This window comes from Gossypium hirsutum, chromosome D08 (genome assembly GCF_007990345.1).
Source record: "Gossypium hirsutum isolate 1008001.06 chromosome D08, Gossypium_hirsutum_v2.1, whole genome shotgun sequence".
Classification (NCBI taxonomy): Eukaryota; Viridiplantae; Streptophyta; class Magnoliopsida; order Malvales; family Malvaceae; genus Gossypium; species Gossypium hirsutum.
Genome location: NC_053444.1, coordinates 39,489,577 through 39,505,332, shown reverse-complemented (window position 1 = coordinate 39,505,332; position 15,756 = coordinate 39,489,577). Strand labels below are relative to the sequence as shown.

Here is a 15,756-nt window from a genome sequence, read left to right as displayed (position 1 = left end):
TGACCTACAAATTTAGTTTATAAATAGACACTCTTACAACCTTGGAAAATACATCCATTAAACAATTAGAACTCAACTCTTTTAAGAGAATTTTGTATTTACGTTTTGAGGGTTCTTTGTTTTTGGGTTTTGGGATTTGGGATTTAGTTTTTATCTCAATTTCTTCCGCTATTTTTACTTATTCTTTGTTTAATAGGGTCGACCCCCAACATTAATTATGGCAGCTCAAAGTGGTAGTGGAAGTGTTGACTTATCAAATAATGTTGCTAATGCTAGTGTGTCTTAAGATGATATTAGTAACACTCCTTTTTGGAGATATGTTACTAAATTACCAAAAACTGTTGAAGGAGGTGGGAGTGTTAGTTTTGTGTGTAATTTTTGCAATGCTACATTTAAGGGGTCATACTCTAGGGTTAAAGCATATTTTTTGAAACTAAGTGGGTAAGTAATTCGAGTGTGTCCTAAAGTAACACTACAACATCTTGCTGAAATGCAAAAAATAGTTGAAGATGTGAAACTCAAGTTGCAACAAAAAATAGTCCCATTGCCACCTAGTTCTCAAACATTAGCATCTTTCTTTAGGCCAAACACAACCACACTTCAAGGGCATAGTTTAGGTTCTAAAAGAAGAAAAGACCCTTTAGAACAATCGTTCAACCTAGTTGCTCGAGAGAATTTAGATAGCGAAATTGCTTGAATGCTTTATTCTGGTAGATTGCCTTTTCATCTAACTAGGAACCCTTATTATGTGAATGCATTCACCTTAGCCAGTAAGAATTTGATTCTGGGTTACATACCTCCAGGGTATAATGCTTTAAGGACTACATTGTTGCAAAAAGAACGAGCAAACATAGAGAGGTTGTTACAACCTATAAAGTGAATGTGAAGGGAAAAAGGTATTAGTCTTATATGTGATGGATGGACGAATGCAAAATGATGACCATTGATTAACTTTATGGTTGTTTCTGAAGATGGGGTTGTTTTCTTGAAAGACATCAATTGTGAAAAGAAGTACAAGGATAAGTTTTACGTGGAAACTTTAAATAAAGATGCCATAAGTGAGGTTGGGGTACAAAATGTTGTTCAAGTGATAACCGACAATGCACCAGTTTGTAAAGCCGCGGGATTATTAGTAGAGACACAACATCAAAAAGAATGAGGTTACATATGATGTTTTGTGTTGGATAAATAATGTTCATGATGATGCTATCTTTATAAGAAACTTCATGATGAATCACTCTATGAGGTTGGCAATATTTAATTCTTTTATGCCTTTGAAATTACTTGCTGTTGCGAATACTCTATTTGCTTTTATGATTGTGATGTTAAAAGGATTCAAGCTCATTAAATGGGGTCTCCAAAATATGGTTATTAGTGATGAATGGTCTACTTATAGAGAAGATAATGTTTCCAAAGCCTATTTGGTAAAGGAAAAAAATTTGGATAACATTTGGTGGGATAAGGTTTATTATATCCTTACTTTTACGGAACCTATATATGATATGCTTCGAATTATGGACACGGATAAACCTACTCTTCACTTGGTTTATGAGATGTGGGATGAAATGATCGAAAAAGTGAATAAAAGCATTTATAGGCATGAAGGAGATGAGAGATCAATCTTTTATGAAGTCGTATATGATATTCTTATTGATCGATGGACTAAGAGTAGTACACCACTTCATTGTATGGCTCATTCTTTAAATCCAAGGTAAACTTAGATAACATATATTCCATTTATGCTTGTTTTTATTCTTTTATACGTGTTTTATTTATTATCAATTAAGAAATTTTAAATTTATTTGTTTAAATAGGTATTATTGTAGTGATTAGCTTAATGAGGTTCCAAATCGCCTTCCTCCATATAAAGATGTAAAAATCTTGGAGGAAAGGAATAAGTGCTTAAGAAGATTTTTTTTCCTTCTACCGAAGAAAGGAAGATGGTTTTCCAAGAGTTTGCGAGATTTTTGGGAGCACTAGATATTTTTGATTCATTTGATTCACTATAAGATAGATGGCTTTTGGATCCCAAGTCTTGGTGGTTAGTTCATGGGGCTTCAATACCTTTGCTCCAAAACTTAGCTTTGAAACTTCTTGGACAACCTTCTTCATCATCTTGTTGTGAGAGGAATTGGAGTACAAGTTGTGGGATATTGGAGGTGATGTATTTGACTCATTTGAAGGAATTGGAATTCTTGGAGTTGCTAGCTTATCTCTTGATGAACTGGATATGGAGATGGTAATTTTTGCCAATGAAGAAGATATGGAAAATGCTAATGCTATGAATTGAACTAGAAAATTGCTCTCTTTTTGCTCTCTTTTTGCTTCTTTTTGTACAAGTCTTCTTAAGGATATAGGTGGAACTTCAAATTTAGATTTGATATGACATGTTTTGTGCAATAAACTTGAAAAATATATTACTATATTTTTTCATATTTTATGTAATGATAAGAGAGCTTAATGAAAAAAGAATTGATTATATATTAATGAAAAATATCAATATTTTCATTTACATTGAGTATTTTAACATAAAAAAATATTAAAAATATTAAAAATATTTTTATTTCCGTATCCTATCGTATCCATGCTCTCATTTTTTAAAAATTACCATGTCATCGTGTCCGTATTGTGTCGTACCAGTATTACGTGTCTGTGTCCGTTTTCATGCTTCATAGTGCATTGAGCAATGTCACCGTGTCCGTATTGTGTCGTACCAGTATTACGTGTCTGTGTCCGTTTTCATGCTTCATAGTGCATTGAGCAAGGAAGTCATGACGGAATACATGAGGAAGCCGCTGTTGGGCTGCTAGAGCAACATCGAGGCAACAATTTTCGACGAACCCACACCATAGATCAATGTGCTAGATAACTAATTTCATCTATCTTTCTTCAATCTAGATAATTACTCTTGCTTAGTTTCTGCTCTGTAATTATCGACATTACTAATTTATGCTCCAATCTTGAAAACGTCTTTATCGATGCTCCATATTCTTTGAAAAATAAAACACGCATGCAAAATCCAACCATTTAAAAACCAGCATCGACCAATCACCTAACAGTTGGGTTTCGGTCGAAATGAAATATTAACGTTAAGTAAGATCTATGCATAGATAAACTGTCACATGCCTCCACGCACTGGCACATGATGGAGAACCCAAAATTTTAACTGTGCATGAGATGTGTGCGTAAGTACACCAGCTATCGGATTTTGTTAAATGATCGGAATCAAACTTGCGCACCTCTCTATGTCACCGGTGAACCTAACAATCACTTTGCTGAAGTGACCCATAAATAACTCACAAACAATCTTGATATTTGCGTGAAAACAGTTAAACTTAAACTCCGAAATAAGCTCTAACAACATCTAACCAACATAGGAGAAAGATGAAGAATTACAAGAAATTCTTCTATTTACATTTAATAGGTAAACTAATTTTCACGAATTACATATAGGAGTGAGCAAAATTTAATTTGATTAGAAAAAAATCGAAAAATAATTTGAATTTTGAGTACTTGAGTAAACTTGAAAAGTAATTCGAGTTTTGAGTTTAAGTCGAGTTGAATTTTATAATTCGAATAACTTGAATAATCCAAATAACATATTGGTGTAAATACCTCTTTGGTCTCTATCAATTTTGAAAAATGAGTAAATTGGTTTCTCTAAAAAAAATTACAAAAAATTCAAAATATTTATAAAAATTCCAAAATTTATATAAAATTTTGAAGAATATATAAAGAAAGTTAAAAATTTTGTAAAATAATATTTTTGGGACCCAAATAAGTTAATTAATGATTCAAGTTTATTATACTAAAATATCTTATTTTTATATTATTTCTCTTTGAAATTGTTTTAAAATATATATAGTTTTAAATTCATGTTCTCTAACATGAAATTAGTTATACTGTAATAAGATTTTAATTTGACGTGTTACTTTTTTTAATTTAACTTGAATAATGTCGCTCAATTCAACTCGACTCGATTCGAAAAAAATTTAATTCAAGTTAAGATGATAAAGTAGGACTCTTCAACTCGATTAACTCGAAATTTTTTCACTCGATTCGATCAAACGCTCACCCCTAATTACATTGGTTGAAATAAGAATAAAATAAAATAAACCAAGATAAAAACCTTTAAGGCTGTGATAACATTCTCTAACAGCCAGGATGATATTATATGTGCTAGTGATCCTTTTGATTTTTAATGTTATCCAAGCAATCGATCTGGTTTGCAGATTAGAGATTGCCCTTTCAAAATCTTATAAGTTGTTGTTATTGCTGGACGATGATCAGCAGTGCACGAACTCAACTACTCCAAACTTTCACTCTTAGCTCATTCCCACCAAATAAAACACAGAAATAACATCAGATATGTTGGCTTATGAAAAGTAAAACATGTCACATGAGACAGTGATTAGGACTCCTATTAAAACCATAATTTTTATCATCTAATTAAAACTGTGCACTTCATCTGACACTCCGGTTTACGCTAATGCCAACACATATACTAAGAAAACAATCATTGATAGCATCTCGTAGAGATAACAACAAAACCTTCTTGTAAGGATTAAAAGACAGATAATGTATGTCAGATTCAGACAACATCTTGCATTAGATAGTGAATAGGACTCCTTAATACAAACGTAATCATTATCCAATTAAAATAGTGTTTTTAATTATTTACAGCAGCTGACACTTCATTTTACGGTTTGAGATGTCGAGCTATGAATGAGCTAGGAAAAAGAAAAAATCGATAGCATCTTGTTTGGAGATAGGAACAAAATCCTTTTCTTGTAATAGTTTTGCTAGTTTTGGACATGCATAGGTTGTCTCACCCCAAACTTTTTCTAGTTGAGATGAGGGGCATACAAAAAAGTCATTATCAATTTGCTTAGCCCACAATCGAATACACTGTCATCCACTTGGAAGTTTAGGGATTAATGTAATTTAAAATTTTTCCCTTGATAGACTTCTTCATCGAGCAGACAACGGAGCATATCATCTACCTATTAATTTATTAGGTTTAACTTGAGAGTTTAGTTGAAAATATGCACTTATGATGTTGAAAGCAATATTATATTACCAATGTATCAAGTGGGTAAAAATCATGCAAGTCTAAATATGGAAGATCCTACTTCCCAATCCATAAATATAGCAAGACCATCACTTATAATTTAATTTTTAATATAATTACTTATTTTACCTTTCAACTTTATAAAAAAAGTCACTTTAATCTTCTATTTAATTTCTCACCGTTTTTAACCTCTGAACTTGCACGGTTTGTCAAATTACCTTAAAATAAATAAAAAATTTAACATTTATTAACTTTGTTGCCACGAATTAAAAAACATTTTTTTATATTTATACTATTTTAACAATTTTAAAAATATTTCATAATTGTTTTTGAATTTTTAAATTTTAAACACTAATTAATTGCTAACAAGATAACCACATGATCTGACACATTAACAAAGTTAATAAACGTTAATTTTTCCATCAATTTTGGGGTGATTTGACAAACAATGTAAGTTTAAAGGTTAAAAGAAAAAAAATGGCTAAAATAATTTTTTTTTGTAAAGTTAGAGGGCCAAATAAGTCATCATGTATTAATTTTTTCAACTTTTTTTCAAGTAATGTACAATTAAAGGGTTAATACTCATGTACCCCTGATAGTATTATACCCAAACCACACACATTAAATTCAAAGAAATTTGCTCAAATAAAAGGTTACCACTGTTTCTCGAAAGTTCAAACCTGAGTAGGTTGTATGGTGAACAACTTTAGTCACCATGTCAATAAAGGGAGCTCATTTAATTTTTCCAGTTGATTGTAGATTGAGAGTAGGGATAACAATGGGTCCAACATATATTATTTTTGTAAAATTTGAATTAGAATCTATAAATTTACTTTTAAAATTAGAAAATATTAAATTTGCAGTTACAAATTTAATTTTTTTCAAATTAAATTATCTATTGGATATTTAAATTCACTTAACATTCGAATTTAGTAAGTTCTGTAGTAAGTTCAAAGCGAAAAATAAATTTGGATATTTGAATTCTTTATTCATATAAGTATAATTTTGTCACAAATATTTGAATTTAAATATTAATAGAATTTGAAAAAAAAATCTAATACCAATAAATATATAAATTAAAAGTAGAAAATTATAAGGTAGACTATTAAAATAGTCACTTTTATTTACCTCAAGTTACATTTTAGTCACTTATGTTTGAAATGTTACGTTTTAGTCAGTTATGTTAACGCGTTGTAACATTTTAGTCACTGAACCATTAATTGTCGTTAACGGTGTAACAGTAAGCTGATGTGGCAAATTAAATCATCATTTTAAACAAAAATTTTAGGTTAAATTATATAATTGGTCCTCATAATTTTTCGTTTTGAGCAATTTAATTTTTTTTCTTTTATGTTCTTTTAACTTTCCTTTTTTTTCATTTTTCATTCTCTTATGCTTCTCTTTTTGTTTTCCTCTCGTCTCAACCTCTTTTAACGTAGTTTTTCTATATTTTTCATTTGTTAAAACTCTTTTATGTTTATGAAAAAAGAAAAGGCAAAAGTTGAAACCAAAATAAAACTTGCTTCGCATATTCTCACCCCACATTTACAAACAATCATCATCCATCATCACTTTAACGAACCAATTTGGATTTCTCAATGACCTAGTCCACAAGCTCACCTCACTCAAAGACCTCACCAGTCGTGACTTATGGCAGTCCACACTCAACAAAATTTCCCGAGCCCATTCCCTTAACCTCCTAACCAACCCCCACGACCACCTTATCTATCTTACCTACAACATTCTCGCCCTCTTGGAACTATGTTGTTTCACGAATTCTTCAAAGGAGCTCTACACTCTTAATGACTAAAATGACCATCATACGAAACTTACCCTCAACTTTATCCAAACCAGTTTGGTTCCATGCTCTCTTTCTCTCTTCAGTTCATCCATGCCCGGCTTCCAATCAGGCTTGCTTGGGAATATCCAAGAAGTTTTAGATCAAATTTATCATTTGCTTAACTTTATTCGTCAAAAAATAAAATAAAAGGAAATGAATGATCTACACGATTCTGTAAAACTTTGGAAACGGAAAAAAATTGTTTTGAATATAAAGAATTCAATTTATGTTTAGATTTGATTAAAAATATGATTTTTTTATATTGATTAGTTAGATCTAATTTTAGTTTCAAAATTAGGTTATATTCAAATCAAGATTTGATTAAGAGTGATTGATATTTGGTTTGAGTGAAATTCAACTTAGGAATCATGTGAAAAAAACAAGGACTTGATTTATTTGGTGGGCAAAGATTATGTTTCTATAATGAAGAATATGAGAAGAGAGAAAACTAAAGGGAAGAAGAAAATGAAAATAAAGAAAAAAAAAGAAAAAAAATTAAATTGTTCAAAAAAAAATAAAAGTACAGGACTAGTTTTAACAAATGGAAAATATAGAAAAACTATGTTAAAAGAAATGGAGAAGGGAGGAAAGCAGAGGGAGAAGGAAAAGAGAATGAAAAAAAAGAAAAAAAAAGTTCAAAGAACATAAAAGAAAAAAAAATTAAATTACTCAAAACAAAAAATATATATTGGGACTAACTGTATAATTTAACTTAAAATTTTTGTTTGAAATGGTGATTTAACGTGCCACATCAGCTTACCGTTACACCATCAACGACAATTAACACTCAGTGACTAAAATATTACAACATGATAACGTAAATGACTAAAATGTAATATTTTCAAACATAAGTGACTAAAATGTAACCTGAGACAAATAAAAATGACTATTTTAATAGTTTACCCAAAATTATAAAGTGACAAACTAGAAAGGGACATTAGATAGGAGTAACAACAAAGGAATGTGGGTTTTTATTACATTTTAAACATTCAACTTAAAACTAATTGATGTAGGCAGAAAACTAAGTTAAAGTTAAAGACAAAATTTAATAAGGTTGAGATAAAATTCTAAAAAATTAGAGTTCAAAATTATATATTTTTTTGGTAAAACGGTTTTAATTAAATTATTAACGTCGAAAATGAACTTTTTTTTTCTTAATGAAAGGGCTACAATGGCTTAAATTAAATATAGGAAGGGGTTAAAATTGAAATTGTCCCATTTAATCAAAGAGTGCAGAACCCATGGGTTTGCCCCTGGCGGAGAAGCTGACTTAAAAATAAAAACGGCAGACAATATTGGATACCACCTGAACAAACTCCATCATATTGGGTTGACGAAGCATCTTTATGCTATGATAGTGATTTCATAAGGTTGGTTAAATCACGAAAAAGTTTCTATAGAACAAGTTACAGTCTTAATAATAAAATGCTTACTACGTATAGTACTGTATGTAATTGTACTTATTTCCCTGAAGAAAAAAAATCAATTTACAGCTTATAATGGGGATTCTTTGGGCACAAAAAGTAAAGAATGATTAGTACAAGTTAGAAAGAAAATGGAAAATGAAAGAATTGCATTAAATATTGAATCTATAAATGGCTAATACTCAACCAAGCACAGAGGAAACATAGAGGTAAGGATCCCAAGAGCCATTAGCACTACTCCAACCATTATTGTCACACTGCTCAAACTGCTGATGGGATGGCCAAACACCTTCTGCTGTTTCATCAATTTGAGACATTGGCATGCTCAGCATATTTGTTTTACCGTTCATATTCATTTGCAGCTCTATCGGGCACTGGTCCGAATATGACAAGTCCATGGTTGATTCGGTTGTTCCGGAAAGTGGCCAAGTAGATGTAGCAGCAGCTGTACAAGTGGTGATATTAAAGAATCCATTTGGAGGGACTTGGTTCATCTGTGTGCCCCATTCAGCTTCAAATGACGGTTCATTGGACCACATCATACTTGCCATAGACTCAATTTGGCTTTGGCCAGGTTGAGGTTGAGGCCACTGAACACCAATATGATTTGCAGCTACTTGATCATGATTTAGGAGGTCAGGCTTGCTAGAACCTGGATTTAGTGGACCCTGAACAGGGTTCATGTTTCTGATTCCTTGAGGAGCCACGGTTGTCGTTCTTGATTCTCTGCTTACATTTTTGTTGTTTTGGGAAGAGTTAGAAGCAACGATGGGTTGCAAAGCGGCATGATTAGCTGGTGATAGGACTTTAATCCCTTTGCCATCAAGCAACTTAGCCTTGAGTGCACCAAGAAACCCATCAGCATCGTTCCCCGTCCCACAGACTTCCTCAAAGGAGAAAGGTTCGATGTTATCTAGCGAGACGCGGTTGGCTGTGGTTTTTGAGGCTGATGGAGGTAGCTCAAAGTTGGTGCGCGCATTAGCTCCACGCAGGGCTCGGGCAGCATCATCGTAAGCTCGAGCTGCGTCCTCGGCAGTATCAAAAGTTCCAAGCCAAAGCCTAACCTTTTGCAAAGAATCCTTGATTTCAGCCACCCATCTCCCCGATGGTCTCTGCCTAACTCCCACAAATCTATGGTGTCCTCTGGATGACTTCTTTCTGCCACGAACTCCATCAACACTGGTAGGAATCACCATACTTAATTTTCGCCCTTATGAAACCTCTCAGAAGCGGAGGCTGGGGTCCTTAATTATTGTGGATTCCGAAAGGGTATATTTAGTTTGCCCTTAGTCGACAACAAAGAAAATGCCAAAAACTGGTGCTTAAAATAAAGGGGCTGTCCACTGCAGGCCTTGTTGTTTCCATCGACGCAATTGCTAAAATACAATAGCAACTAATACATTTTCATCAAACCTAGATTGTATTTCGAAACAAGGACTATCGATGTAGAATTTTTAGTTTTATACTCTGTTACTTTAAATATACAATTATTTACGTTTATTTTAAATTTTTTTAAATAAGATGTCTTTATGAAATTTACTGTTGATGTATTAGTGTTTATAAACTAAACTAATCATATATCTTAATAAAAATTTTTAAAACAGTTAAAACCTCCATTCTTACCTTTTTTACGAGACGTGAAAGTAAAGAAGAGACCTTTCTTTTCTTTTCTAAAATAATGCAAAAGTTTTAGGAGCTTATCCTTGGGTTTTTAGAGCATTATATATCAAAGTACGAAGCTTTGGTTACGATATTTTATTTTTTAAAATTTAGATTTTTAATATTGGCGTGGTATAAAAAAATGACAATACCGTGATAAACAATTGGAATGCTTTTAATATTTTTACTATGATGTATTTACCTATTTCAATTTTCTTTTATTTACAAGTTAAACTATTTTTTATTTTAATTTCGCATATATTGTATATGTGTTGTTATTATTATTAGTTTCAAACCTTAGTTTCATTATTTATTGTATATTATTTTAAACACACACTTGTGTTCTAAATATGTGGTTTTCACTTGCATACGCGTGTGATAGAATTTCTAGTATTAATTAAGTTTTTTATTAAGTTAGTGTTATGAGTTAATTGGACATCAATTTAGTTAAATATATTGAATACGGTTTTTCCTATTTTGACCACTTTAATTTTTTTCATAATTTAGTCACTCTAATTAAAATAATCATGCGAATTAGTCATTGTCGTTAAAAATTTCATTTACCACTAACGGACTCATGATGTGATACATTAGCCCATAGAGTGATTAACACATGATATTTTTTTTGTTTTTGACTTTTGACTAAAGCTTAGTGATCTCTCTATAATCAGTCCAAAATATTTTTTTCTCTCCTCTCTTTCTCATCACTTTTTTAATGACTCTCTCAACAACACCAAGCAGATTTATTTCTATTACTCACTCCACGTGCCAGTCATTCAATGGGCTAATGTCCCACATCAGCAATCTGTTTGTGGATTAACAAAATTTTTAACGATAATTACTAATTCAAATAATTATCTTAATTAGAGTGACTAAATTGAGAAAACAATTTAGATTTACCAAAATAGGACAAACCCTATTTTAGAGTGACCATAGGTTTAGTTTACTCAAATATAAAATAACCCATTTAGTTAATTTCAATAATTAATCCAATCAAATTTTTCGAATACTAAATGGGTTTATAAGAGTCAATTTCAATTGCTAAAGTAAAAATTCATGTATAAAAAAAAATATAATATATATAATCTATACTATTGTTATACCCTATGAAGCAAACCTCATATAACAACTATAGAGAGTTTGACACATGTCTCCCAATAGAACCAATGATATCGCAAACCCACAACTAGTTTGCGGACCTTGTAATTGGTTTGTGAACCACAACCTGACAAACTTCAGAATTATGCACCTTCGCTAAGGCTATATAAGGACCATGTGGAGGTCTACAGTAATTGATTGCTAGTCGACCTGATATATCTCATCCTAGGATGTCACATCACTGTCACTATCAAGGGTATCAAATTAGACTTCCATGTTAGCAATTTTAGGACATGTAGCTAAGTTTGTCCCCTACCATAAAAGGGACATTCAAATAGCTCATGCAAGTCTCTCTCTTCTTTGAATCTCTAAAATCTCTCCACAAACCCACAATTTCCTCCCAACTTTTAGACTGTTGGAAAAAGTTCAATTTGAAAATAGTTTTCTTGCACAGCGAAAAATTAAAATTTTGAAAACCAACTTGGTTTGTGATATTTATAGCAATAAAGCTTAATCCAAAATCGTACCTGTGTTTTTACATTAAGCGAATCCTTGATTTTTTTGGCTTTCAACCATACAATCTTCTCCGCTATTCTCGTACCACAAACTACTTCGAGTGTGGGTTCAAACCAATTGAATCAAAACACAAAACTAGAAAAGGTTTTCTTTTCTTTTTAGAGTGAAAATGAAATTTCTCTCTTTTTAATAGAAACTGGTAGAATTATTATTTGAAAGTATATATTTAATAGTTGAGAATAAACTCTCTATTTTCAGGTAGAGTGACAACATCTTAAAGTTTTGTTAAATAGCCCTACCGATGCCATCTATTTATAGGAAGAGAAAGTATAACCCTTGTTGAATTAGAGAGGTTTATTTGAAATACAAAAAAACTTTGTACTCAGGGTAAGAGTAGGGTGGACGATATCCCCTAGTATTCCTACTTGGGTTGTCACCCCCTACATGTTTCATGAGGGGTTTTGGGCCTCTTTCACATTAGGTTCAATTACAAGTACTTCGGGCTTTTTGACCTAGTACTTTGTAATTTGATCCAACACGATTTTGTTTTTCTATTTCCCAAAATAAACTTCAATATTTTATATTAAATAATTTTCTCATCCCAATTTTACCTGTAGTAAAATATTGACAATTTTACCCCTAGTAAAATTTTTAAGAAAATATATTTAATATTTCATAATTCAACTTGTTCACTATGATCGAATGGTTTGTTTTCATTTTCGGGCTTTGAAATAGCTAAAAAATATAAACTCATTCTTCCGATCATTTCTGAGCAATCCATGTACATTTGCAAACGAATCATTTCTCATTTTCATTTCCATTTCCATTTCCATTTTGGGAAAACTACATTCATTTCCAAATGATTCCATTTCTCCATTTCAGAGAAAACCATAATAATTTCTAAATGCTTTCCATTTCTCTATTTCTATTCATTCTGTTCATTTAGATTTAAACATACAATTCATTTATGGTTTCAACTAGCTAGCAGGGGGACCGATTAGACATATGTAATTAGGGCTCAAATGATTTAAAATTTAGTGCTGACTTTTTGCCTATTAATTATAAACTCATTTAGTCATGAAGTCATTCCACTACAGTATTGTGATTGGCTCTCCCTAGTGGCATACCATTGGGATTCATAGTGAACACCACATATTCTGTTCGCAATTTTGGTTGGCTTAGCATTGCGGCTTCGGTTAAGGCTTTATTTAACTCGTCAAAACTCTGTTGGCAATAATCAGACCAACAAAACTTCCCATTCTTTCTCAGTGATTCTGTTAATGGCGTCGTAATCATAGAAAACCCCATCACAAACCTTCTGTAGTACCCTGGCAACCTAAGGAAATTACATACTTCAGTGACGCTCTTTGACAAACTCCAATCTAACACAACCTTGATCTTCTCAAAATATACTTTAATTTCATCAACAGAGATTACATGGCCTAAGAAGCGAACTTCTTTCAACAAAAACTCACACTTACTGAACTTGGCGTATAACTTGTTTTTGCAAAGGACATTCAAGACTATTAGTAGGTGCTCTTCATGGTCCACCTCACTTTCAAATAAACTAGAATGTCATCAATGAAGACGACCACAAGTGATCAAGGTAGAGCTAAAATACTCTATTCATCAAGTCCACGAACACCATTGGCATATTTGTCAAACCAAAAGGCATTACTAGGAATTTATAATGCTTGTAGCGGGTGCGAAAGGTAGTCTTGGGAATGTCATCCCCCTTAATCTTAACTTGATAATATCCCAAATGTTGACCAATCTTCGAAAACACTCTAACTCCACTAAGCTAATCAAACAAATCTTCGATTCTAGGTAGTGCGTATTTATTATTGATGGTCACCTTGTTTAACTATCGATAATTTATACACAATTGAAGAGTCTTATCCTTCTTATTAACGAATAAGATTGGCGCACCCCATAGTGATACACTTGGCCTAATAAACCCTATGTCTAATAATTCTTACAACAGAGTCTTTAACTCCTTCAATTCTACTGGCGTCATTCTATACGGTGAACTTAAAATAGGAACAATTCCTGGTGCAATATCAATTGAGAACTCTACATCTCTATTTGGCTATATCTTTGGAAGTTTTTCTAGAAAGACATTCGAAAACTCGTTCACAACTAGCATTTGCCTAAAGTCTTCCTTTACCATAGATGAATCCAAACTGTACGCCAAGTAAGTGTCCACCTTTCGCCATCAATTTCTGAGATAAAACAACTGAGATTATATTTTTTTTGGTGTCACACTTCACCCCTAAAATAAACACCTTGTTGCCACCTACGGATATTAGTCACATACCTCTGGATCTACACTTAACTACCGCATTATGCCTTGTTAGCCAATCCAACCCTAATATGGCGTCAAACTTATGGAAACTCAACAACATTAAGTCAGCCAAAAATACATATCCACCAAAACCCAAAGAACAATCCTTTACTACCCTATTAACCACAATACGCTGACCGAGCAGGTTGGTAATTATCATACTAGCCTTAGTAGGGACAACATTAAGACTCTTTCCATCCAAAAACTTATCGCATATATATGTATGGATAGATCCAAGATTTCTCAATGCATGAATGTTGTTATCGAATAAAGAAAATTTACCAGTGATAACGTTAAGGGCTTCTACTTCCTCCTTAACTTGCATCATGTAGACTCTGTCTGAGGCCTTTGGTCCTGGCTTAACTATATTCTTCCTTGAAGCACATTTTATAGACCCAGACTTCGTCACTATCTTGGTGTTCACCTCTAGTTGAGACTCTCGAGCAACCTGAATATTGTGCTCAGTGTTCCCTCCTCCTTTGACTGGACAATCTCTCTTAAAATGATTGTGTGCTCTATAGTTGTAGTAAAGCCCGGTGACTTTCTAGCATGTTCCCATATAATTTTTTCCACAATTATTATAGACGGGGACCTTCATCTTCCTTGATCCTCCAGTGCTAGCCATGAAAGTGGCTTGACGTCTACTTCGATCTCGGTGAAAGCCAACGGTTTGGGACTCACTCACTAGAGTAGTAGAATAATCATTTACATCTCTAGGCCTTTTAAATCCAACATTTGTAATTGTGCCAGAGGCTCCACACTTGTTCCTCTTCGTATCCCTGACTTGGTTCCTTTCTTGAATTGTCGACTCTATTTTTGAGCCTTCGCAGACAGAGCAAAAAAATCCTAAATTTCTAAAGCAGGAAATAACACAAAAGTTCTTCATTCAACCCTCCTTCAAATCTGGTGCACATGCCTTCCTCATTTTGAACAAGTCCTTAGAATATTTGCTCAACCTGATGAACTTTTGCTCATACTCGAACATTGTTATTCTCCCTCTGTTTGAGCTCTAGAAATTCCTTCTTCATTTGCTCAATGAAGAGCCTATTGATAAACTTCTCCCTAGACTTCTTTAATAAAAGTTCCTAGTTCAACTGATCTCTAGAAATCATGCTTGTCAGTATAGTCCACCATTGATACGCTTCATCTTCTAATAAAGAAATATCACACCCTAGAGTCTTAGCTAGAGAGATTGCATCTTTTCTGTTACTCGACAGACTCAGAAGAGCTAGTTCTCTGCCACCACATGATCATCCTTCTTACTTCCTCTAAACTTTTTCGCACCATGTTTGCAAATTGCCTCCACTGGGTCTTCACAGGACATTGTTACAATAGGGATAGGAGGTGTAGGATTTAATGGTGGTGCAACTTTGGTTGTTCTTACGGTCTCTTCTGGCCTTATTATTCCATAACGTCATTTATATGAAGAGGATGGTGCAACACTGATATACCTATCAAACTACTGTCCCATGACGTGGCCCATCATCCTCTTGGGAGCTTCTTTAGCTTAAGCTCCCAGAGCCCCTGGGCTACTAACTTGTGGAGGAGCGTTACTCTTGATCTTCTCAACATTCCTAGAGTTTACTGACATTTTTCTTGTCTTTTCTACAAAATATAAACTTAATGAGCAACACCATAAGGGACTATGCCAGATTTATGTAACATGCATCGCGGGGTTTCTAACTAACATCGATTTTTGAAAGCCGGCTAAACTAAAGTTTTGATACCAATAAAACTGTAACACCCTACACCCGACCTGATTATCAGATCCGTGTATAGAATATCACAATTTAAAACAAGCTGG

At 33.0% G+C, this 15,756-nt stretch overlaps 1 protein-coding gene across 1 annotated transcript; it reads right to left on the bottom strand.

The window, feature by feature from the left end:
* Positions 1–8,517: 8,517 nt before the first annotated feature.
* Positions 8,518–9,531, bottom strand: LOC121220332 (uncharacterized). The gene has a single exon (XM_041100019.1). The coding sequence runs from the start codon at positions 9,529–9,531 to the stop codon at positions 8,518–8,520; it is 1,014 nt and encodes a 337-aa protein (XP_040955953.1).
* Between the last annotated feature and the right edge of the window lie 6,225 nt (positions 9,532–15,756).